This window comes from Lampetra planeri, chromosome 27 (assembly GCF_965212315.1).
Source record: "Lampetra planeri chromosome 27, kcLamPlan1.2.h2, whole genome shotgun sequence".
Taxonomy (NCBI): domain Eukaryota; kingdom Metazoa; phylum Chordata; class Hyperoartia; order Petromyzontiformes; family Petromyzontidae; genus Lampetra; species Lampetra planeri.
In genome coordinates, this window is record NC_136133.1 from 1273474 (window position 1) to 1299636 (window position 26163).

At 48.2% G+C, this 26163-nt stretch overlaps 2 protein-coding genes across 3 annotated transcripts in view; both read right to left on the reverse strand.

The window, feature by feature from the left end:
- Positions 1-16855, reverse strand: part of LOC144727974 (AP-2 complex subunit alpha-2-like) — a 48660-nt gene extending 31805 nt beyond the window's left edge. The window contains exons 1-5 of one of the 2 annotated variants that reach the window (XM_078607134.1): positions 16508-16854; positions 7778-7846; positions 2921-3063; positions 1655-1848; positions 379-508 (exon numbers count right to left, since the gene is read on the reverse strand). In XM_078607134.1, the coding sequence (XP_078463260.1) occupies positions 379-508; positions 1655-1848; positions 2921-3063; positions 7778-7846; positions 16508-16574 (603 nt within the window). In that variant the 5' untranslated portion in view covers positions 16575-16854. Of the gene's footprint in view, positions 1-378; positions 509-1654; positions 1849-2920; positions 3064-7777; positions 7847-16507 lie in introns of both variants that reach the window. The other variant, XM_078607136.1, reaches the window with a different exon arrangement.
- Positions 16856-20194: 3339 nt separating this feature from the next.
- Positions 20195-24288, reverse strand: RPS16 (ribosomal protein S16). Its single transcript, XM_078607139.1, has 5 exons — positions 24052-24288; positions 22691-22792; positions 21462-21558; positions 21137-21184; positions 20195-20403 (listed from the first exon to the last, which is right to left on the reverse strand). Exons 1-5 carry the CDS (start codon positions 24097-24099, stop codon positions 20258-20260), a joined length of 441 nt encoding a protein of 146 aa, XP_078463265.1. The 5' UTR covers positions 24100-24288; the 3' UTR covers positions 20195-20257.
- Between the last annotated feature and the right edge of the window lie 1875 nt (positions 24289-26163).

Sequence of the window (26163 nt, forward strand, 5' to 3'; positions counted from 1 at the left end):
ATGAAAGCCCAACGAAGTGGCTTATCACGTGGAAATGTATTGCGGATAAATATTCCAAAAGGCATGTTTCTAAATGTGGAGGGAAAAACTGGGGGACCCGGAGAAAAATCCACGCAACCACGGGGAGAACTTGCAAGCTCCAAATATATAGGCATTGCCATGGTCGGGATCGAACGCACAACCTCCTGTACACCAGGCAAGGTAGTTAACATCTCGCCGCCGTGCCCCCCCCCCCCCCCCAAGCATACCCCATTTATCAGTCACCAAACCACAAACATTATCAGGATCAATATGGCAGGCAGCATCCACACAAATAATTACATTTTTCAAACGTGGTGTGCATCAGCGTGAGAAGGAGGGCGAGCCGGGGTTTAGTACCATGTGCTGGTCGTTTAACAGGTGGATAACCCGCGATGTCCAGTCTCCCACGGGGATCACGTCCGGCGAGGTGCGGTAAAGCCGCAGCAAGCACAGTGCGGCGCTCTGCTTCACGCTGTCCATTGTGTCTCTGTTTCACACCGCCGTACGCGCAAACAAATAAACACACGCGTGCACGTTGCGGTGCCATCAACTTTAAAACCACAGAGTCAACCGCTGCAAACGGAGGTATTGCAAAACGATAAACGAACTCTCTCCTGAAGCCCTCTCCTCGTGGCTAGCAGACCCCGATGTTGGCATTCAGCTGCTGAACTTATTGGTGCCATCGTGCGCAAGAAAATAATAGGATAACAATCCTGGGACAGTGGGATTGCACACTGAGATAACCACTGAACCATCACTCCTCCAGGATTCAGTGGGTTACAAGCTCAAGGGCCCCACACGGTGGAGAGATGTTCACTACCTCGCCTGGTAGACAGGAGGTTGTATGTTTGATCCCGACACCTATATATTTGTAATTTACATGTCCTTTCCCCATGGTCGCGTGGATTTTTCTCCGGGTCCTGCGGTTTTTCCCTCTACATTTAGAATCGACATCACACGTTCAGGGTATTTGGTTGCTGCTATAAATTTCCACGTGATAAGCTACTACGTTGGGCTATCATTAGTGGCCAGGTCGTTTCTGAAAAGGAGCCATGTAGCTTAGTGGGCCTTACCTGGTAAAACAAAAACAGCTTAAATAGTTTTGTAATATGCGGCCACTCTCGAGACATCCCAATGCTGCAAATGTACCGGTAAATTAGTCAATTGGGATGAATACAGCAGCAGGGGCAACAACATCGCCTCCCTACTACGACTACTTGGTGGGACCCTCCTGAAAATAAAGTCTTGAGACTCAGCGAGTCTTTCCTAGGTATGCAAGCATAATAATAACAATAATAGATTATAGAAACTAACTCTTCTTAAGACTTGCCTTCCCATTAAAACTAAAAATTTAAGGGAGAAAAAAACTGCTTCTTTACTTTTTAGTTCATAAACTTTTTTTCTTAACGTTATTCGTTGCGCATGCTTGCAATCTACTTTGCTCAGTCTGTGTTAGCCGCTGAGGTCGTGACAAGTTTCATATACCCCCCCACCTGTACCATTCCGCTGTGCAATGTGCCCCGACGCCTACTTTAAATTGCGGGCGATATTGGCACGTAATAATATAAAGATCGATCGATTGAAAAAACGCCACGCACACATGCAAGCGTGAAAAAAACAGGGCGGGACGTACGAAGCGATGAGGAGCTTCGGGACCTCAGACGCCAGCGCCTCGGCCATCTCCCGACTGCCCACATTGGCGATGCAGTGCAGGGCAAGGTTGATGAAGATGGGGTTGCGGCTCGACAGGTCGTTGCGGATGGCATTGCTGATGAGCCTGATCAGCTCGCTGTTGGAGTTGACAAGCACCGAGATGAACAGGTAGCCCTGTCCAGGAAAATGAGGAAGAGATGCGAAATCCTCACGCGAGCACGAACAAAAGGGTTTGCACGCGCGCACACGAGCGCACGTTGCAGCACGCACGCCTACGCGGCGACTCCCCCGCTTGACGCAACAGATGCGTTCCTGAAAAGTGCCAAGTCAAGCAAAATCGTGCAAAGTGAAAAATTACTGCATGTTTACACATTACAGGGCATGAATAAATAATAAAGCAATGCAAATATGAACCAAGTTTGCACGATAAAATCAGCATGTACTCATTCCATGGCGGGATAGAACAGAGTTGAGGGTACGCCGCCATGTACTGTATCATTCCACGTACTGTATCATTTCGTTTAGCCGCGCAGCTAAAGAAAATACTTCGTCATCGACCGCTCAGAAACAGTGTTATAACGGGCAAAATTCCACATTATAATGGCACGCGTTCTCCGTTGTGCGAAAAGTGTTACCGCATTAAAAGAACTGCATCGCCAAGAAAACGCGGTGCGTGAACACGCGTTAAGCGAGAACTTACAGTACATGTGTACATCCTGGTATGCATGTCTAAGAAACCGCGCGTGCGCGTGCACGCATTAACGCGTGTACATATTACTGTAGGGCTGTGAAAATATGTTCAAAGTATTGCAATAATCTGTGAAAAGTCACGTTGAAAGACATTTTTAAATGACGGACATTGGGCAGTTACGGCTGCTTGCGCGTCCAACAGCTTCGTGTGACCACAGCGTCAGCACGATGATTCTAATGGTGCCACTGTATCTGCCGATGATCTTTATGACGATGATGCTCCTGACACCTGCTGTTGAGCAGAGGCATGAAGTCCCACCCATCCACGTGTATGTGTGTTAAGCATGGGTGTAGTGTGAAGCGCATCGCTCTATGAACCCGGCGACCTGCGCTCGATTTCCGCTCAAGACCAAAAACAGTGGCGAAAATGTTCTCAGGGGACAAACGTTCCTAGCCACCGTCGGGCATGATTAAGCTGGAGCTCGAATGCCGCTCACGATGGCGAGGCCATCGACATTGGGGCAGTGCCGTTACCGTGTGCGTACATGCCACTTACAATCTGTTTTTCAGTGTATTTGTTGGAGCTGAGCAGATTGACAGCCTCCATGTGCCCGAAGTCAATGTCATGGCCCAGAAGAAAAATAAACAGCAGCTTGCACACATACTTCTTCTTGCTGTATCCATCCAACGCCTTGTCACCTACAAGCACACGGACATAGAGGAATGGACACGCATGAAAAAACATAGGATGCAGTTTTCCTATGTGGTCAAGTGTACATATATATATTTGTTGAAAAAGAGTTGCCAAGCACAGGCCCAAAGGCAACATATTGTCAAGCGGCCAGCAACAAACGGCACCGTGAAGGCAAAGAACACAAATGGGAACTCTCGCGGATGAGAGTCTCACCCCGCGTTAGATAACGGTCCACGGAAGGAGGTATCACAGAACTGCTTCCGACTGCTCTATACGTGATCTCTTACCTACGAGGGGGCAGCACTATCCAACCCAGCATTTGTTTTGTTATTAACAAAAGCTGGAATTTAGATGAATTCAATGCTAAACCGCATTTTATTAGGTTTTTGTGTGTGAAGACATTGGTTATCAGGGGCACAATAAACAACATTACAGACAGTTTCCTGGAATGAAACCCCGGATATTACGAGGTGCCAGCTCAGCGCTCTATCTTCCGAGTCACCCGGCCACTTTTTTTTTTTAAGCGAGCTTGAAGGGCATTGCGCAACATATTTTCTTGGTACGTGGTCGTGCAAAACACAGAGCGGCTAAAACAATAAAAACACCACTTCCCAATTACGCAGGAAGAGTGATGCTGACATCGCTGCTGGTTGTGACGCAAGCCCAAGTAACTTGCTGATTTTGCAGGAAAAGCATTAAGCGTCCAAACCCGCATCCCTTGCCGCCAAAATCAGAGCTCTCTTCTCTCCTTGGTCACCTGCTCAAGATGTGTTTTGCATGTATATATACACACACAAGGTTGGTATGAAAACAGCTCTGGACTGTTGTTTAACCCATCAAATCTTCAAGTATAATTTAAAACCCCCCAACTTGTTTTGTCAGTCTCGAACACTAACAACCTAAAAAACACGTCGCTTAAACTTTAAGATGCAGCCCCAAAAACTGTACGGTGTTGTTTTAATTAGGTTGCAGAATACTGACGTAAAGATATGCAGTCAGTATTACACGTTTAGTTTTCCCCTCCGCACACTGGAATCCATAAACAAACGCCAAGATGCCGCCGCTGTAACAACCAGAATAACAGGACTCCCACTTGGTGAACGCAGCACCTCACGACGTCCGTGCCTGGCGCACCTAAACATCAGGTGGCCCGTGACCTTTAACTCTTTTACAAGCCCATGTGCGTCTCTTGACAATGACGTTGCCGATTTACATTTGGTTCCCCAATAATCCGTGCGCTCCGCTCGGCGCCCTACTTCCGACCCACAAATACGAGGGAGACATCACCACAGCGATAAACTTCTCCACTGCTTTGGTTGTCTGGGCTTGACCACCTGAATATGAAATCGTAGTTGTTGCTGTGCATCTAACATCAGCAGCCGGACGGAAATAGAAGTGCAATTCTGACCGCTCATTTCTCAATGCTTTTGCACGTAAACTTTTCAGCTTTAGTTCCAATTTCGTTGCCGTTTGTATTTCAATCCTTATAGCTGCAGCACGCAGGCAGATCGTACACTCATCATCTTCACTAGCCACCATCGATCCACTGCTGGAGGACTCACCCAAAGCGGCTGTCGTGTATCCTTTACGGTCCCACTACGCAACGATCCATCCAGCTGCGGCACATGATCCGATTTCAATCGCTCAGAATTTGAACGAGCCTAGGTATATTGAACCAAAACTGAACCTTCCGAGTGAAACTCACTGCTAACCCGACGGTAAAAAGCCACGCCGAAAGCATGGAGTCAAACTCGCAACTAACTGACGTGGATGGTGAACTGCCGTGCCGAAAGGTTGCTTCCGAGTACTCACATGGCATTATGAAGGGAGTGTGCGAAGAGTGTAACAGATATGTAGGACAGGAAAGATATTTCAAAGGCAGCTATAATACATTGTTAATATGGTTTTGTATCAAGCATAACAGATGTCACCAACAAAATTTACATGAATCCCTGCATGCTTTCCTGCCACTGGTGCACGAGATGATACTTTCTTGTTGTTTTTCCAGCTTTGTAAAAGCTTAAAAAAATGGGGGCAAAGCACAATGTGTGTGTGTTTTAATGAACTTTTCTGTCCGCTCAAGAGGCACACTTCCAAGTTGCAGCCAAAAATGTTGACAGGCTGAGAACAAATTACGAATTAATGTAGGTTCTCGCCCCTTAGGCCATGCCGAATATGTCTGCAGTGGAGGACTGGTTAATATATACACCACCCCCCCTGGGCACAAATAACAACAGGAGGCAATTATGGCTATAAGGTACTGAAGAGACATAATAAAGAAAAACACAATTGCCACCACCTCATCTATTGTGAGCTGATGGCTGTCACAAGGCTGAGTGCAGAATACAACAAAAATGTTGTGGTGTCAGCTTGGATAAGCAAAATATACTGGGATTACAAAATGTTTTGCTGTTTAAAGACACTTCGTTGTTAAAACAATTATCATTCGTTTCTGGTCTGCATGCATTTTCTCTTGCTATTAACTTGTCTCCAGAAAAAAGTGCTTAATTTAGATATCGTTTTGAACTAACATAGTTAAAAGCTTTGTGTTCCAGGCTGCCAGACGTGTGCATGAAGCTTCATTAAATGAGAAAAAAGCATGTAATAACGTTACGAGCGATATATCAAAGTCTGGTGGTTTAGAGACAAGGCTGACAGCATTGTACATGCAATGTGGTGGTCACGTGACATGCATGCAAGGCATGATGGTAGTGCCTTCCTGCTGTTTTGTCAGCAACCATGTGTTGTTATTTAAATTTGTTTCCAGTCCGCACGCACGTTCCTGTTGTGATGGGGTTTTATATTTATTTATAGAAAGCTTTGGATTTGTGCTGAGGGAGGGGAGGGGGGGGTAGGGGTCCCCAAAGTGTAAAGATAATCCCTCTGCATATATACACTCGCAGGCCATAGGGCAGCAGTCAACAATGCCGACTCCACTGATGAGGCCTAATGATGATGAAACTGGTCTACAGCCGTCTCCGTTTCACTGCTGCCCGTCCCATTCATCAGCGCCTCAATAACGTCCCTCGTCACCGCTTGAAGTCACGTAAGGCCCTTTTGGACACATGCGCTTAACCTTCAAAAATGTGAATTCAACCCCGATGAAGCTTGGAGAGCTGAATTGAGATCAAATGAGCTCGCAAACAAACACCTTGTGAAAGACCCAGAGCAGAATATCACTGGGTTTGGTCTTCCACGAAGCTCAAGGTCCAGCCTAAATTGCATCCAATGCACAAACCATGGCAGATGCAGATGCCTGATGCACAAATGGAAAGGTAAAAACTCTCCAGTAGTGTATGACTGTGGTCATCCAGAACAGACCGTACAACGTATATAACGACAAAATGCCCGATCCACAAATAGGAAGGGGACATCACTGCGATAACATTCCGCTGCTCCTGATGCGGTTATCTGGGTTGGCCACTTCAAAATGTTAAAATGTAGTAGTTGTTGCTCTGCATCTACGTCAGCAGCCATACGGAAGAAGAAAACGAAGACTTGCTGCCTGTTAAGATGACCACACTTAAAACACAAGGCTGTTTTGAGTTGATGGCTTAAACAACAATAAACACAAATTAAGCTACCGACCAGGGGAGCGCAGACAAGCTTAAGAGCGTTGTTCGTGCCATGTGACCGAGTCGCATTGCACGTGACTTGGACGCAAGGCACGACATGAGTTGCGCGCCTCCCTGCTGCTTGCGAGCAGCAGCACACCTTTGCGCGTCATGGCACATGGCACCTGGCACCCTACTGATGCAATGTGAAGCAACAGTCTGACGTCACTTCGACAGCCGCGTACATTTTTTAAGAAATACCACCTTGGAAACATTTAAAATCAAACCTCATAGCTTCTCTACCCCAGCCGCGTCAGGAACCTCACACATGCCGAGGGAATGCAGTAGGCAGCGTACACACGTCATAAAACACCAACGGCCATGCAGCGTGTAGGAATGTACGACGAACTTCTTTCGCACCGTGCACAGCCAACCGTGCTCATCCGAGGTGCGGGATCACATCATGCTCACCTCATTATGAGTGATGGTATGATTGTGGGGACTAATAAAACATTTTGGTGGAGTGAGGACTACAAATCAGCGGCGGCCTTTTTGTATGTTTTCTACAGATTTGACGAGGCAGACTTGTAATTAGCAGAGTCCATACTCTTTGGTTCTTTCGGTAAAGTCACGTAGTTAGAAAAAAAAACAAATCACGACGTTTTGATCGCAACACAAGCCATCGTCGTCATCAGGCGACCGCTTGTGTTGCGATCGAAACGTCGTGATTTTTTTTATTTTTTTTATTTCTACCCACGTGACTTTACCGAAATAACCAAAGAGTATGGATTCCTGCAGTCACGAAAGCTTCAAATCTAGAATTAGCAGAGTCTTAAAGCGATTACAATTGAAAGGCTTGGAGCAGATAAGGTGGCAGAGTTCGCAGACACATTAGAGAGATGCAGTTAACGTCTTACAGAGTTCACGCTCCCTCGTCGCATGGATTTTTCTCCAAGTCATCCGGTTTTTCTTGTGAATAATTTGAAAATAAAGCCCTTCTTCCTCATTAGTAAGCACCTTTGCCTGTGCTGGCTCACCGATGACACACCGGAGGATCAAAGTGACGCCGTTTAACTTGAGACTTACAAAATTGCTCGGAGATATCGCCAATTTGTAAACATTTTATACAGATTAGCAGCAACGGCAGGGAAGTGACGAAACTCACCTTTGAATTTGGAGCGAATATTAGCAAGCTCCTTATTAATCCTCTTGATCTCGGCTTCTTTGCTTTTGCCTGCATGGAAAAATGAACAGAGGGCACAGGAGCACGCACGGAGAAAACGACCAACATGATTAAAACCTCAATTTCAATGGGCCACATTACTTACCTCTGACATGGCCGACCTGAGTCAGCAGTGACAGAGTCCTTGAGACACGGCGGGTTTTTTTGTATTCACGTTAATCAAGGAAATGTTAGGGTAACACTGCATCCTCCACACAACAGTTTGAAAGCGAAGCCAAGTCGACAACGTTTTAAATCTTGAACATTGCGTTCCGTGTAATGAAGCATTTAAAATATACCAACGTTTTAAATCTTGAACATTGCGTTCCGTGTAATGAAGCATTTCAAATATACCAACTCTTTTTCACATGGTGAACGCACGACAACGGCAAGGAATGATTGCATGGTCCTGCATCCCACAACACTGCTTGTCCAGACAGCGACGTTTTGCGTTCAGCAACATACGAAACGGTTCGTGAAATTAAATGCATCTCTTACCTGCATTGAAGCGGGGGTGGTCAATGGGGTGGAGTAGAGAATGTAATGAAGAGTTTAAGAAAATGTGTGGATAAGAAATGCTGCCTCCGAACGTGCGAAACAAGAATGGAATTGCAACCAAATTCGAGTCCGGATTGGATGTGGATGGATATTAGCCGACAATCAGCAGGATCCAGAAATGAAAATCGGATCAGATGCCGACCTGAATTATATAAACGGGAGAAATCAGCATGATAATTTTAACAGAATTATAACCCTGATTGTAGTATACTGTATATAAAATTTATGTTTGTAATTTCTGATTTCTGCAAAATAACCATGGTTTACTGCGAAAAGGTACTACGGTTATTATAATGCATTCATAATATACATATGGGAATATTCATATACGAAACTAGTAAATATGAGAACAGTAGTCTCAAGACTCTGTGTGGTAGCTTTTCTGGATAACAGGTATATTTACATAGCGGGTATATTTACATAGCGTATATATTTACATAGCGTATATATAAACGTACCACTGAAGAAAAACAATTCTCCGATCCCTGGGAATTAACAACGATCAACCCAATTTTATTTTACGGATGTCAATTTAGTTCTCAGCGAAACAGGCATCAACAGAACCCTCAAAAATGTATAGTAATGTTCTTGATTGCAAGGCCAACAGGCGCTGGTGGCCTTTAGTGCAGCACCCGACAAACACACAAAATGTGAGAACACCTCCCCACCCCCATCATCGTGCTGCTGTCAAACCCCAATGCCTTCAAATGTGTGGCGGCCCTCAATCTGATGATTTCTTATCGGCGATAGTGGCACCCCCCTCTGAACATTAGTGAAGAACACCGTTGTAAAGGTACCTTCATTCTATTCATCTGTGTTTACATTAGTGATTTAGGTCTCGCACAGTCAGCAATGATAGTACGTGTCGCGCGGGCTTGGACCTCGAAGAGACTCGGCACATGCACTTCAGAGCTGCGTTGCTAAGTAGCGGGTGCACTAGCGCGTCATCGCGTAGCACACATTCATGTGGCTACTGCACGTCAGCCTTATCGTCTCCTACAAGAAGACAATGCTATGTTCAGTCCCAGGTATATACATACTGTATGTTACATATAGCAATGATACCAGGAAAAAAATACTTATGCGGCAATAATTTATCGTCCATTATTTTTCAGAAAGAACAAAACATTTCTACGGATTTATTGTTCAATATTTTAGCAAGAAAACCCATGCTTATGCATCATAAGTTTTACACTTTATAACCTGTGTATATATATGTTTGTTATACTGGTAGGAACGAAGTGGACCAGACCACCAATAGATTATATCGTCCGTCCGTCCGTGTATCAACATCGCCCCCTACTGCAAACACTTGGCATGACCCTGTCCGACAAGATGGCCGCCCGCTCCCCCTGCGATCTGTGAATTAAACAAGATGGCCGTCGCTTCCGGCGCCTCACGGCGAAACTTTTTGATCGACTGACTATGGGCGAACTCATTTATTCTGGTGGGTGAACAGTGGCGGGGAGGGGTGGAGGAGGAATTGATGATAAAAACAAACTTGCACCATCGTTACAGCTGCCGCGACGAGAGATGTGGGAGGAGAAGCGGCGACCGCTGCCTTGCAGGTGAGAGGTGCGTGTGTGTGTGTGCGCGTGTGTGCGCGTGCGTGCGTGTGCGTGTGTATGCGCGTGTGTGTGTGTGCGTGTGTGTTTGCGTGCGTGTGTGTGCGTGTGTATGCGCGTGTGTGTGCGTGTCTGTGTGTGCGTGTGTGCTTGCGTGTGTGTATATGTGTGACTGTGTGCGTGTGTGCGTGTCCGGCCCACTCGAGCGGCGTGATGAATGGGCGCTATTGGGCTTCGGATCGTTATTCACGGCGAACTGGAAGCGTAGCAACACAACTTCATTACGTGTGCGTGCGTGCATGTGTGTGTACGTGTGTGTGTGTGTGGTGTGTGTGCGTGTGTGCGTGTGTACGTGTATGTGTGTGTGTGCGCGTATGTGCGTGTGTGCGTGTGTACGTGTATGTGTGTGTGTGCGCGTATGTGCGTGTGTGTGTGCGCGTGTGTGTGCGGTCGATATCCCTGTACCGGTATTAGTATTATTCCTACCAGCCCACCCCGCAGGGTCCTGTTTTTCTGACCGAAAACTATTATCAGGAGGTTTGGATGATAAAATGTGGCCAAGTATCAGCGATTTCCCCTCCCTCCCCCGTCAAATATGAAATGGCGGTGCAGCATCGAACGAGCGGACCTGCTGCAAAATGTGCCATTATCGCATGCGGGGAAAAAATTGGTGTGAAGAAAATATAAATACAGTACGTGTACTGTACACGGTTATAGATATTGATTACATGTTATTCTGAAACATGGTTCACTAATATTGAGCATTTAAGAGATACAGGGTTTGAAACGTTAAGATTTTGCATTGGGGTTCAGCCACCTCACAACCCTCCCTCTTGATCCACTAGCGTACATCATTAATTAGTGGAACGTTAATTAAACATGCGTTACAATAGCTGACGTTTCGTTGGGGCTTCAAGTACATTAACTGGAGGTGGCACTGCAACTTACAACAGTAGAGTAATGTATGCACCATGCTATAATTACAATGCAAGTTTATACGCAAGTGGTGTAATAAATTATATCGCTAAAATAGCGGCGGGATGGTTGCACGTTGGAACGGTTGGTTGGATGTCAACAGAAGAAAGAGCGGCACGCGTCATTTCAGTCATTGCAGGCGAACCAATGACGGCAAGTGATGCAGGAGAAGCTATGCGATGGGCTTGCGATGGGCTTGGGGCGGGTCAATGCAGCTCAGTATAAATATAAACGCGAAGTCTATGTCCGTGTGTGTGTGTGTGCTAGCACGTGCTCGCTAACAGCACTTGCCCCTATAGTATGTTAAGGCTATATGGGGGATCTTTATCTTTTGTGTGGCTAGCACGTCTGCTACAGCAGAAGTGTAGGAATTCCAACAAGACCTACATCTCTGCTTTATTGACCTGGTCAAGGCCTATGATACCATCAGTAGGCCTGGGCTCTGGGTTGTTCTTCGTGCTTTCAGAGTCCCCGACTCTCTGCTCACAATCATTAAGAATCTTCATGATGGTGAGCAGGCCCGGGTAAAACTATGTGGCCGGGAGTCGGAGCCATTCCCTGTTCACCTTGGGGTGCGACAGGGATGTCCTCTGGCTCCCACATTATTTAACATCGATTTCGATCAAGTAGTTCTTGAAGCCCTCGATGGCTGTACCAGAGGAATTTCCATCTGGTACAGATACAATGGGAGGCTGATCGATGCCCTGGTGCGGAAAAGGGATGGCTCTGTATTGGTCAACAATGTTACGTATGCCGATGATCTGGTGATTGCTGCTCACTCAGAGGAGTTGGAGGCACTGCTGCTGAACATGGAGTATGCCACTAAGAGGTGGGGCCTTACAATCAGCCCCACCAAAACTAAGCACCTGCCTGGGTATTTTAAAGCATCAGACACTCCACCCCCACAACTCTCAATTGGCGATAGGGCAGTTGTGGAGAGAGTGGAGAGTTTTCCAAACCTGGGCAGTGTGCTCATGACCGGCTCTGGTTTCACAGCAGAGGTCTCACTCCGAATCAGTCGAGCGGCATTATCTTTTCATCGGCTGCGTAACGCTGTGTGGAAGCTACCTGGTCTTTCGCTCCACAAGAAGCTTTGTTTCTGCTGAGCCACGGTTATGCCCTCCCTTCTCTACGCTTGCGAAACATAGACTCCCCAAATGGAACATCTTTACCAGTTATAAACGTTTACGCTGGCCTGCCTAAAATTCATCCTGGGTTTAACCTGGCTAGATTGTGTGAAGAGTTCACAAATCCTTGAAATATCTGGACAAAGTCCCATCGGTGAGCTCCTCTGGAAGACAAGGGTGCGTTGGCTGGGTCATGTAGCCCGCACGCCCAGCCACCACATGCCGAAACAACTTTTTTTAGGCCAGATAGAGGGGGCTAAATGGGCGCGGCACAGGCTAGATAAGAGATAGAGTGATGTTGTAACAAGAATGATGTGGATCTGAGTGGACTTGCCGATGACTGATACCAAGTGTCAAGATGCTACTGGGCAGTTGGAGGCAGTCGCCCTCCAGCAACAATAAACGGCAGAGGAGCAACGGGTCACAACAACGAGCAGAGCGCCGGGCGGCTAAAACAAAGCAAGTTGACACAGTAGGCGGCACAGGTGGTGCATCGACCAGACATCTCAAATCGACCCATGGCACCTGGGTCTGCCCCGTGACCTCCTGCCAGCGGGTGTTTGACACTTCACGTGGCCTTAACGTGCACATCGCTTGGCACAAGCGCCGTGGGGACGTCACCGCCACTTCGTGGCGAATGGCGGTTGTTGTTGTTAGCATGCTCACAACATGAGTGGAGTGCCGAGCGGCTAAAATGCAGCAAGTTGGCACAGTAGGGGGTACGGCTGGTGCATCTACCAGTCATTTCAATGGGACAACCAATGGCACCTGGGTCTTCGACACTTCACGTGGCCTCAAAAAGTGCACCTGGCCTGGCACAGGCGCCATGGTGACGTTACCGTCCCTTCGTGGCGAATGGCGGGTATTGGTGCTAGCACACACGATTGGCATGGTTGGCTTCATATGGTGCGAAAGAAGTTTCAACATACAACAACACAGAGCCTCGCCACATTCGCTGTGCATATCAAGAGACAAACACACGCCAGACCTTTTCATTTCAATGGCTATCCTTGCGCACGATGGCAGCAGCCCCAAAGTAATTCAGGAGATGAATGCCAAAGTCGAGGTCTGCTGCTGCTACTGGTCACGACTAGAGGGCTTCAGCAGAGCAAGAGAGTTTGTGTCATGTCGCTGTTCTCCTCCGTTGAAGGAACACAACCACAGTGGGTTAACTTTGTGGTCCATAGGTTGTGTTGCATGGCCACAATCACACTACTGTGGCTTGTATCTGTAATGTATCTTTGTGGGTCTCTATGTATCTCCAAGTGTCTCTATGTATCTCTATATGGGTTTATACTATACGGTCAATAGTTTGGGTTGCATTGACACAATCACACTCCTACTGTGGCTGGTCTTTATTGTATCTCTAAGAGTCTGCTGCTGCTGCTGGACATGACGAGGGGGCTTCAGGGAGAGAGAGTTCATGTAGCTACACTGGGTTTAACTACACGGTCCACTGTTTGAGTTGCGCTGGCCACTATCTGAACAGTTGTCCAAGGGGTAGCACAAATATGTTTCTGGTGTCAGCGAAGTACAACACCGTCGTAGTGACGGACTGCACCAGTCTCAACGGGACCGCTTGTCACGGCTTTGCGAACCCGGGCCCTGGGAACCACTGCTCAGTCGTTTGCCGCTTGAGTCCACCGATCGGCAGAGAGAGAGAGACAGAGGGAGCCGACAAGAGCTTCTGCTCGTGCATTCCAATCCCTCAAATTAAGGAGTGCAGACTGCGGTGGTTGACTATACGGCCCACATCGTCTGGGATGCGCAGCCACCATCTTTCAATAATCCGCAGGCCAAGGTTAACACCAATACGTACGCGGCCGGGAGAGCTGCTACCACAATGAGCCCGAAAACTCAAAATTTCGGAAGGGTCCTGCATAGGATTGAGATGGTTTGGTCAACAAAAAACCCAAATTAAATACACTGCACACTTTTAACTACGAATAATGATTTAACATACGTCTGTTTAACACGTAGGCTTTCGCTATCAATATCCAAAATATTTTTTGGTAGATCGCGTAAATATAAATGTGTCGTTAAACCCGCCACCACCCGACACAGCCAACTAGTAAGGTTTGTCACGTAAATAGAACGTGCCAATTCGTTACTAGTACAGCACACCGGTGTGTTAAGACAGCAAATCCACAACATTTACAATCCGAGTACGACGTTTCGACAGTTTTACAAGTAGCATCATCAGGCGGACAACCAGATTTGTGGAGAAATCCTCCTCCTGTTTCGTTCCCTAAATAGAGGGAAAGATGTGATGACGTGACTTGTGAGCAGTTCACGTGTGAAGTGGCGGTGGGGCGGAATGAATGAATGCATCGAAATTACAATGGGTAATCCATTGTCGGTTGGGTTATATATATATGTTTACGTACGTGCTGATGTGTCGTGTAAATAATGTGCAGGTTTTGATTTAAAGCTTTTGTGACTGCAGGGATTCATATTCTTGGTTATTTTGGTAAAGTCACGTAGAAGGGAAACAAACAATAAAATTATCACGTTTCGATTGCAACACAAGCAATCATCATCAGGTTTGAAAACCACAGCAAGTACATTTTCTTGCTGTGGTTTTCACACCTGATGATGATTGCTTGTGTTGCAATCGAAACGTCGTGAGAATTGTATTGTTTTATATCTTTATTATTTTATTGTTTCCCTCCTACGTGACTTTACCGAAAGAACCAAGAATAAAAACGTGCAGGTTATTAGTACGCCGTGCCAGTGAGATTACAGGTCGTCGCTCAATCAAGTAACTGGTCCAGGCGCGGCATGACAAGCAAGCTCCACTGCTGCGTTTACTGCACGGGAGCAGAAAATAGATGTTATTAGGAGATTTGAGGGGATCATTATTATACTCTCCGGTTCTTTCGGTAATTATTAGTACCGAGGGGATGATTATGACCACGGTCACACGCCATTCAATTCGGCACAATCAATAATTATAATAGCATGTGCAACAACGTGTCTCGCTCGCTCTCCCCGTCCGCAACGTTGCTGCACCAGCGGTGCAATGCAAATTGTAATCGAACGGTGACTTATTGTTATTATTCGATCCTTGCCGTGCCGTTTATCTCAGCGAGGAGACGATGGGCTCGCGAGGAGCGGTCGTGGCATGCCGGGGTTGGTTTTTATCGCGCGCTGCGCTACGAAGCCGGCGACCTCGGTTCGATTCCAGCTCCCGCTCGCGGGCCAACACCAGCAGCAGTATATACTGGTAGGTTACACCAGCCCACAGAGGATTATTGTGTCCGTCCGTCCTGCAGGGAGGGGCTGGGTGGGTAGGGGCTGGGAGGGGAGGGGCTGGGTGGGGAGGGGCTGGGAGGGGTGGTGAGGGGCTGGTCACCCCATGGTACCCTTATAAAACTCAACGTTTAACCTACTCACGCCGGCTTGTGCCCGCCCCCACAGTTGTGCATATTAGCGGAATACACCACGCCGCCGTTGACCCTGGCCATTGACCGAGCAACCCAACATTCCTACCAGCTCCCTCCGCAGAAATGTGTTCTTAAACCCGATCCTGGGCTGACCCCCCTAGGTCGACTCAGCCTCAAATGAGTATCCCCGGTGCAGTGTATAAACATCGCCACTAGGGGAGATAAAGGCGGCCGGGCGTGGTTGTGCTGGGCCACCCACCCAACCCTGGTGTGTGCCACAGTGCCGCTCCCCCCTTCACGAGGTTTGTGCCGCTTACTCGCTAACAGCACTTGCCCCCCACAAGTCTGTTAAAGGCGACAAGTCGGTTAAAGGCGACACACACACCCCGGGTGGTGGTGGAAGGGGGGGGGGCCTTTGGCTTTGAGCTGTGAATGTGGCAATGCGGCAAAGTCGATTCTGACGGCGTACAAACAACAAATCGTGCACGCGAGAAGGTGGTGGCCGTAGTCGTCGTTGTGGTGGTCGTGGTCTGTGCCCCTAAAAACACCGTGAGCTGCGAACTCCACGGGCTCTGGGGGCGACGAACGGAGCGGGGCCCGGCGGCCACGTCGCGTTATCGACTCCGAGGGGAACATTCACAGTTCCCGACACTCGAGACACGGCCGACGATGCGCCTCACGCATCAGGCGAACGACACTCGCCTTCATCATCATTATTAATCGAGAGAGAGAAGGTGTCATGCCAGAGAGCCCTGGCAGAGAGCATTGACGAGGCAACAGCGACATCGTCGAGGGCACGAACCGCAGTGACGGCGTGCAACCATCGCAAGCCGCATGGAGTCTGCGGAGCAGTCGGGCCGACGAGAACACAACAACAACAACCACCACCAGCACCTCAGGCGGGGAAGGGAGCCCCCCACGTCATTCCAACAGAGACATCGACAGAGCCGTCCTCACGAGCTCAGCAGCAGCGGCGGTAACGAAATGGCGCGACCGTGAAGGCGGTGGTTCGTGTGGATGCGAGGTGGTTGAAGAAGAAGGGGGGGGGGGAGCTCCGCTCACAGTTGCGGATGTCCGAGATGAAGACGGCGAGGCCGCGCATGCCATCGCCCTTGGACACGGCCGGCATTTCGCGAGTTGGCGCGCTTCTCCTCCTCTTCCTCTCCTCCTCAGAAACGACGCCGCCTCCGTCGTGGCGACCGACCCCCCTTTTTGACCCTCCGCTTCAGCGACTCCGCCCCCACCACCTCCTCCTCCCCGCTCTAAATTTACGTCGTCAGATGTCGTCGCCGTTTAATTTGTTTTCAGCTTCTCCTCCGCCGCTGCCCAGCAGGAGCCGCCTTCACCGCAGCGCGCAGCGAGCGAAGATGGCGGCCATGACACTCGGCGCCGCGGAGGTGCGGGGGTGAAAGAAATCCGCGGCAGCACTCGCGGATTTGACGTGGAAATCCGCGGAAGCCATCGCGGATTTGACGTGGAAATCCGCGGCAGCCCTCGCGGATTTGACGTGGAAATCCGCGGCAGTTCTCGCGGATTTGATGTGGAAATCCGCGGCAGCCGTCGCGGATTTGTGGAAATCCGCGGCAGCCCTCATGGATTTCATGTGGAAATCCACGGCAGCCCTCGTGGATTTTATGTTGAAATCCGTTGCAGCGTTGTGGATTTGATGTATAAATGCGCGGCAGCCCTCATGGATTTGATGTGGAAATCTGCGGCAGCCCTTGTGGAATTGACGTGGAAAATCCGCGAAAGCACCAAATGTCCCCTGTGAAATTCGCGACAGCGGTTAAAAGGGGCACGATGTAAAACACACACAAAAAAAATCCGCGGCAGTGCCAAATGGCCGCTGTGAAAATCCGCGGCAGCAGCAAATACTGCATCAAGGTAAACTGCGGCAGCGCTCCTTAAATCCGCCCTAGGAAAATCCGCGGCAGAGGCGCTAAATGTCCGCTGTGGGTGAAATCCGCGGAAGCGCCAAGTCAAGTCGGAACGGCCGAAGAAATCTGCAGCATCGCCAAATTCCGCATGAGGAAATCGCGGCGTTTACCACGCCTCGTGTACGCACGCCTGTCAACCACATACGGTTACCCCGTGCTTCTTGTACAGGGAGATTGAGTTCAAAAATAGTTTTGTCTATTTGTTTGTGTTTCTCCCTCGTGATGGACTTTGTAGGATTCACGTTGAGATTTATAAGGGAAACGGGGTGACCAATAAGGTCTGCATTTTTACTTTAAACTTTCGTGACTGCAGGAGTTCATATTCTTTGGTTCTTGCGATAAAGTCACGTAGATAGAAAAATAATAATAAAGTGAATATTGTATTTTTGTTCACTTTATTTTTATATCTACGTTACTTTACCTAAAGAACCAAAGCATACAATGAGGTATGCATTGGTCTGTAATTAGGTCACTAATAATGGGTTGACAGCTGTTTACTTAACCATTGGTAAATTGACCGTCGATAAATTTCCACTAATTCCCTGGATATTGTTTTTGTTGTCAATGCGCAGAACCTTTTTAAAAAAATTAAATTCCGAGCGTTATTTCGCTTTTTTTGCTTCAACAAGGCGCGGCTCGTCCACTAGGGGCGTTGGGGCACCGAGATGAGATATCAATTTTCTCATTAAAAAATACTTTTCTATAGTTTTGTTGTTTAAATTTGTTTTAATGATTATTTCCACGTGAATTGTCTATTGAAGATACCATTTTAAGTTGTTCGTATGAGAAACCGCTGTAACGCCACAGTCTGATTTGTGCCTCGGGGCAGCTGTGAAGGCGTCCTCCGAGTGAGAGATTTCCCTTCGCTCATCGCGAGCAGCTTCGAGCATCGTTGCCACGCTGTTTGGGACCCATTCAGGGCGGGGGAAAATGCGCCCGCGGCTGCGATGGGAGACGATGTCACGACGCGAGGCTGCACTGGGGACACGTAGCAGGTCACAGGCTCCACGCTCTAGGACACACCAGCAATGGTGATAGAAGTTGGTGCAGCAAACGACGAATTAGCAACGAACACTGCGGAGTGATTACTAAATATTCACTTTGAAAGGATTTGTTGAGTCGTGTCAGCTGATCTTGTTCGTTAGGCAGTGTCAAAGTGCTTGTGTAGTGTGGAGTTGAGGGTCATGGGGACAGCCTATGAGTGTTTTGTTTCATATTGTTTATAAATGCCTACCGTTTATAAATGCAATTTGTAGAGGAATTTTAGCCAGTTTTTGGGCATTACTCAGCTTATTGTTACACGTTTACTCGCGAAATCCTGAGTCCCCAATACTTTTGTGGTGCCGCAATGTCAACCCCCAACCTGGTCTGCACGTTCTCTCCGTGGTCACGTGCATTTTTTCTCCGGGTCCTCCGGTTTTTCCACTTTTAGTAACGTGCGTTTTAGAATATTTCGATGCTATACATTTCCACATAAGCCACTTCGTTGAACTACCGTGTGGTCAGGCCACTTCTGAAAACGAACTATCTGCGTGGGCCTTTCCTGGTATAAAAAAATATATTTTTAGGATGGCCCTGCCAAGTGTTTAGTTGGAGCAATGCTGCCACGTATCATCCCAATCGAGAAATATGGAGTTTTTTATTTTTAGTGGACCATACACCCCACCCCCGTAAACAGAAATGATCTTCTGCCAATTAGTTCAGCTTGGAGAGGTTTGCATAAACTCTTCATTCTATCAGCACATGAATGCACTAGCATTTACACGCAATCCCTCAAAGCGCCCACTCTCCATCTATTTTTAATCTTCTCCCTGCAACATACGTTGTTCCAACGAACTTAATTCCATATCAACATCAGGCACACGTTAATCACTTATATCGCCGTAGGAGATGAGTGATTAAGCTAGCGTCCTAGACCCATTGGCTAAGCCTCACATTATGTAGCTACCAAAAAAATCTAAAACACTTGTTTTTAAGCAATGGTTTGGTAGTTATCGATTGAGCAGCTTCACTCGCTTGCAATCCCGTGCAGAACAGGGGGATCGAATCAAATAATCTCTCAAAAATGTCAATTAAATTAGACTTACTATAATAGCTTTAAACAAGTCCCATCCCTGTTCCCCTGCCAGAAACTGGATGGAAGGTGGGTAGGGCTTGGTGATATCAGCATCATTCCGTACTTAACTCTGGGACACGTCCCATTATCGGGAGACAAGATCGACCACGATCTTTAAAAAAAGAGGCCTAAATTATCCATCAAGACTGGGCGGTGGTGGCTACATTCAAACACTGTGGAGGTGAGGGTTGTTGGAACGCACAAATGTCACGAAATTCTACCCATAGGCATTGAGCTGCCCATCAAGCTGGCTTGCCAGAACGCAGTACAGCAAAACAAAATAACCTCTACGTTCTGTCTTTATGGGACAGTGTTGCCCCCTTGCGCTCGTGTTCTGCAGTGCTCCAGTTTCATCCCACAGGGACAGATTAATTGGCAAACATCTTAATAACCGAGGAACGCAGAGCTTGAGCAATTGTCGGCACAGGCCCACTGCGTGGTTCCTCGCCAAGCCTCCGAGTTACCCTCTCTGAGTGCAAGCAAAAGCCGTGTAACACATTACAAGTTAAAATAATTATCAAAAAAATAGTCTACCGCAGTTTAACCGATTAATTTAATCGACCAATCATCATTTCTCTCCATGCTCCGCAAGCGAAAACACAACCTCAAATTAGTTTTTAGCTACTCAAGCACAACCGGCTGCAACCACCACTATGCACACACTCGGCAAATAATGCACACCTCCAAACAAGGGGAGAAGCTGTCAACGCATCCGCTTTTATTACGAATTTGGCAGCTGAGCCACGACGCCGAGAAGGTTTATCGGTAGGACTTCTGGTAGCGGGCACGAGCGCCGGGGCCACCAAACTTCTTGGGCTCACAGCGGCGAGGGTCGGCAACCAGCAGAGTACGGTCATACTGTGTCAGGATGTCCTTGATTTCCTTCTTGGAGGCTTCGTCCACATCTAAGGGAGGCAAGGAGGGTAGTGGAGATGAGGGTAAGTATAAGAGGGGGTTGGGTGGGGGGAAAGAGACCAGAGTGGAAAAAACAAAGCAAATGATTAATGCAGACACGGGGGGGGGGGGGGGGGGGGGATACTAGGAGGGTAGGAAAGATGAGGATTGTAGGAACATCGAGTGCAAAAGGAGATCAAGGGTAGAGACAGATGTACACACGAGTGGCACCTTCAAGTTAAAACACGAGCAGCATAGACCACGGAAGGCAGCTGCTTGCACCTCACTGGAAACACGTTTTATGCAGAGGTTGGGGGGGGTGGCGGTGACGTGGCCCAGCGGCAGCGCGTTCGCCCCAAGAGGCTCACGGTTTGAATCCAGCGGCCGACCCCCTCCCCCCCTCACTGCCGAACGTTTTAATTGTATAAATATTCCACGTGCCGTTTGTCACGGCGGGCATTTTAAAGATCCCGCGACGGCATTCGCAGGAGTAGACCGTCGTGTGCCGGCGTCATGGTTTAAAAAAAGATGGCCAAATTTAAAATGTAACCCGCAATTTAGTCAACTTGGATTAGCACGGGTTGGATATGCACGTTGCAAAAAGAAGTTCACCATAGGTACATGTCTAGCTGTCACTTCGCCCCCAATGGCAAAAACTTTGCATGGACCCTGCCTGAAAGAGTCAAGCGGAGACTCGGTGAGGCTTTGCTGGGTAAACAAGTATAAAAACAAGGTAGGACTTACACTTCTGGTAGTAGGCGACAAGTGCCTTGGAGATGGATTGGCGAATGGCTGTGGGAGCACACGACAAACGCTTTCGTTATATTGACGAATATAAAACAGCAGCGGCATGCAAGCAGTAAGATAGCAATGCACAGAAGCCTTATGAGAAAAAAACTTTCGCGTTACTATTATTTCATCAGCTGTATGTTAAAAACACAATGGTTAGGTATCATGAAGTTTACTGTGACTGATGTCTTAGGACATCTGAATTCCAAGTGCGAGAGTGGCGGAAACGTAGATAAGCAGCGAAAGTAATGATTCCCACGTGTATCAATAAAAACCTCACCGTAAATCTGCGCCACATGGCCACCTCCCTTCACCCTCACACGAATGTCGACGGCGGAGAACCGCTCCTTGCCCAGCAGCAGGATCGGCTCCAGCAGCTGCACATGCAGGGACACGGCAAGGTGAGCACACAAGTGAGACACAAAGACAAAGACCACCCCCCCCCCCCCCGTGGCCTTTAACAGTCTGTTTGGGGCAAGTGCTATTAGCGAGCACCAATACAATTTTTTTTATTTTACCAGGTCAAGCCCACTGAGCTATGTAGCTCTTTTGAAGGAACGACCTGGCCACAAATAACTTCTCAACGCAGTGGCATATCACGTGGAAATTTATAGCGGCCAAAAACTCTTAAACACACGTTTATAAATGTGGAGGGAAAAACTGGAGGACTTGGAAAAAAAGCCCCGACCTCATGTATACCAGGCGAGGTAGTCAACATCTCGCCACCATGGTTCCCCACCGATGGTGGCCGGCACGGCACACGAGGGGTGGGTGGCCAACACCACACCCGGTCGGTTACCTTTCCCCCCCCCCCCCCAAGTGGTAATGTTTGCACACAGCACCATGTACTCATTTATGGCTGAGTCGACCTAGGGAAGGCCCAGCAGCAGTTCAGATATTTGTCACTGACATTAGCCGTTGAGCTCAGATATTCGTCAATGAGAGACCCAGATGATCGCCTACATTGCGATGGTTTAAAAATGTTTGTTTTGTGCTGTATAATATCACCATCCTATCTGATTTTTTGGCACATCCTTCCATTTCCCAAACCCCCAAGATTAAATCACATTTCAAATTGCCATCTGCTTATAATTTTTCATTAATGGATGATTTATTTAATGGACGCCCTGGATATCAACAGATGCACAGTCAAGCTCAACACAGTAATATCCACTCATTCATACACTGACAAACACATTTGCCAACACAGTAATACGCTCTCTTTGAATCTCATTTCAATTGAAGAGCAGGTAGGTTAATGCACGCTACCATCAGATTCTGCACGTATCAGCCACGTAAAAAATGGCAATCCACTATCAGGACAATTCTCTTACTAAACAATAATTAGCATCTCCAGATTAGCATGGTTAGCTACGTACGATGCGAAAGAAGTTCAACATACTAACTTTCACAGGACTAAGCAGATTATCAAGTAATCTGGACCACCAGCAACTGGCCATCGTACTTTATTTCCCCACGCTTTTAAAGAGGTCTCCCTCCCCCCCTTACCTTGTACTGCAGAGTCGCTGGCTCCACCATCTCCAGTGGCCGCCCGTTCACCTTGATGAGGCCATTGCCGCGCTTGCAATGCGCCACGGCCGTTGCGGATTTCTGCACGACAATGCCAACGCAGTGTTCAGTCAACAATTCACCATTACGCACACAAACACACATGGATTTCTGCGCGACAATGTCCGCGCAGTGTTCAGCAACAATTCACCATTAAGCAGACACACACACACATGGTTTCAACTGCACAACAGTGTGAGAATCAGCAGCGGGCAATAGATTTCACGTTGTTTTCGCCGACGTAGGGTCCCCAATTTTAGGTTTACATTTCTGGGGCCGCACCTCACTTGGGAACTTTATGGATCCGTCTGCCCGATCCGGTGAAGAAAATTAGACACATGCACAGCGATCAATTTTCTCGGATGTGTTCTTGGGTCGTGCCACGTATTGCTCCACATGCTGCGAGCATCTTAAGGAACGGAATCATAAGCTCCTAAGCCAGCCAGCATGCGGGGGGTGGGGGACTGACCATTTTCTGCCCGAACACAATTGCCAAGTCACCAAATCCATCCCTGCGTATGGCAGCACAGATGTTCACGAGCTAAGTGCCAATTGTCGACATCTGCTAGCCACGACGTGAGGTCTTCAGGATAGGCCCGAGTAGTTTTGGTATTCTAAGACAGCCGCTTTGCACTACGGTCCATAATGAGGGTGTCATGGCTACAAGCGCACCAGCGTGGCCCCCCCCCCGTCTTTCAATTGTCCAACTATACAAGGAGACACGCGCATCGGCACGCTATTGGTGTTGGTTGGGAGTCGCTAACATCGACTTCACCGCCAGCAGACTCCACACGCACAGGAACACGTGTTGCCTCCTGCCAAGCGGCCTGGCGCAAGGCTTGCGCCGTCTCTTCCATCTCCCCACCACACCAGGCACCCTCACGCACGTTACTCAAGCACCATTGCCAACTCTCAACCCGACGGACCACTCTCAACACCCCCCACAGGCCCCGTCAGGACTCAGGCATCGACACGATGGGACCGACATCGCTCGGTGTGGGAAGAAAAAAAATCAACAGCGCGTCGCGTTCTCTTACGGATCGCCCTCGTCAGCGTGCCTTCTCGAGGCGGCGTGAACACGCAGCCTCTATAGGAGGCTCGTCTGTTCGAGCGAGATCGAGGCTAGTCTGTTGAACTCTGAGCGCTTTCTTTAACCCGCGCGCGTCGCGACGACTCCGGCGAGTGTGGCCAGGCAAGGCGGGCGCTCGGGGGAGACACGAGGCCGAGATCGCTAGGCCCCGGCGCGCCTCGCCTCGCCTCAGCCGCAAAGAAACGGCCCCGTCTTCCTCCACGGCTCTCACCTTGCGCCCGAACACCTGGACGGACTGTGGGGGTCCCTTGGGCGGCATTGCTGCGTGCGAGACTGGCGGCGAGGAGTCGGTCGAGGGCGCGGGGAGAGGAGCGACGCAGCGGCGGCGGCGAGGCCTGGCGAGAAAGGGGGGGGCGCGCGGGGTTTCCCGGGCTCGATAGCAGGGGCCGCAAACTCTCGCGAGAGCCACGCAGGGGATTGTAACTGCAAGGCACAGGCGGCCAAACAGATCTCGCGAGAGTTGGTGGGGGGGTGTGGCTTAGGCGAATCGATTAATGGACGCCGACGTGAATCGATTCTCTGAGTACAGTAAGCCGCCCACTGTACAGTACACTTTGCACTGTATTTTAGAGTCAGAATCTTTTTGTGTCCTGGAGGAATCCGATTAGTTATCGATCTCTTTTATTTTAGATATGTGCAGTAGGGACACGGGGTCAGAAAGTTAGGACAAACAATGCAAAAACAACGATAGGAGTGCAAGCACAAACAAAACTTAACACGTTCCCTCTCAAAATAACACTGGTGTGCGGCCTTAAACATATTGTTTTATTATATGTGCGATGTATGTAAAGTGCTTTTGACAAACGTGTTAAGGTTACATCATGGGACCTCCTTTGCCATTACCAAAATATGAGAATAGGGTTTCCCCTTTTTTTCTGGCAACAACACAGGTGTTAAGATGTTCTCGTGTTAATATTAGTTACCATTCAATCTAGATCTTAAGTTTTCGTGACTGCAATGATCCATACTCTTTAGTTTTTTCGGTAAAGTCACGTAGGTATAATTGATAACGTTTTTTATTTACATTTATTTATTTTAATTTTATACCTACGTGACTTTACCGAAAACACTAAAGAGAATTAGTTACTATTGTCTACACGTATACGGTACAGTATTGTACAGTATACGCTTAACCTGCATATATAATGCATATATTACCAGAGTATGTTTTTGTTTGCATGTTCACCACAAGTGTGGTTAATGCAGACATGATTCCTTGCAAAAGTCTTCTGTTTGGTGTTTGAACATCTTAAACACGTCCTGTTTTATTTTGCCACAAAGGATAAAATGTATTCTTATACAGTACTCCCAAACGCTTTCCTCCCTACGCAACATGGCGACCGAAGCGCGTCACTGCCCGTGATGTCACCGGACGTGACGTCACCAAATAAATGCGCGGTGGGGGCGACTCCGCCGCGGTGATTGTCCCCCCCCAACCCCCCCCCCCCCGGGCGCGGCCGCTTCACCTCCCGCCCCGCGAGTGTGTCCGTGCACCCGCGCGGCCACCGCCATCGTTCCGTTGGCTCGCGAAAATAAGTCCACTCCGTGTCGCCGTCAAAGGGGCCGTCCATAAATGACGTCACGCGATTTTGGACGATTTTTGACCACCCCCCCCCTTCGTCACACGGCGTCACAAAAAGTCAGACCCCCCCCCCCTCAAATATGACGTCACAAAGCTCTGCCCCCCCCCCAAAAGTAAAACATGCTTCAAATCGCTTTAAACAATTGTCATTGTAGTGCGTATTTAATGTGGCGTTGCACTCTGATGTTGTAGGAAAAACATTTATTAAGAAGTCTATTTAATTAAGCAGAACGCGTTGTGTATATCTATTTAAAGTTGCGCATTTTGATGTGACGTCACATTTCTCAAACCCACCCACCTCGTGCGTGACGTCATTTATGGACGCCCCCTTGCGCGTTTGGAGTCGACGCGTGATTATCGATTATCGATAACGAGGGCGATGGTGGGGAATGACTCACAGCCGTCAACCCACACGCATTCTGGAGTAACGAAGGACTCCGCAGACAACAACTGTAGCTTTTTTTTTCTTCTAGATTTGAAGCTTTCGTGACTGCAAGGATTCATATTCTTAGGTTTTTTCGGTAAAGTCACGTAGGTAAAAAATTTAAATTAATAAAAGTAAAATAAAAATAAAATAATATAATACAAATATTTTTTTACCTACGTGACTTTACCGAAAAAAACCTAAGAACAACAACTGTAGCGACACATTCTTTATTCATTTATCGCACTCCACACAATCTCAACTCAAGGGCTCGTAACACAACGCTGCCCGCCGCCGTCTCGCAACGACGGCGCTAC

What these genes read in the sequence shown, in the direction of transcription:
- RPS16 (XM_078607139.1), bottom strand. Translation starts at nt 24,099, where the DNA reads ATGCCGCCCAAGGGACCCCCACAGTCCGTCCAGGTGTTCGGGCGCAAG. An exon ending in TCCAGGTGTTCGGGCGCAAG is followed by an intron (nt 22,793 to 24,051) that starts GTGAGAGCCGTG and finishes ATTGTCGTGCAG; the next exon opens with AAATCCGCAACGGCCGTGGC. An exon ending in CCATGTGGCGCAGATTTACG is followed by an intron (nt 21,185 to 21,461) that starts GTGAGGTTTTTA and finishes GTGCTCCCACAG; the next exon opens with CCATTCGCCAATCCATCTCC.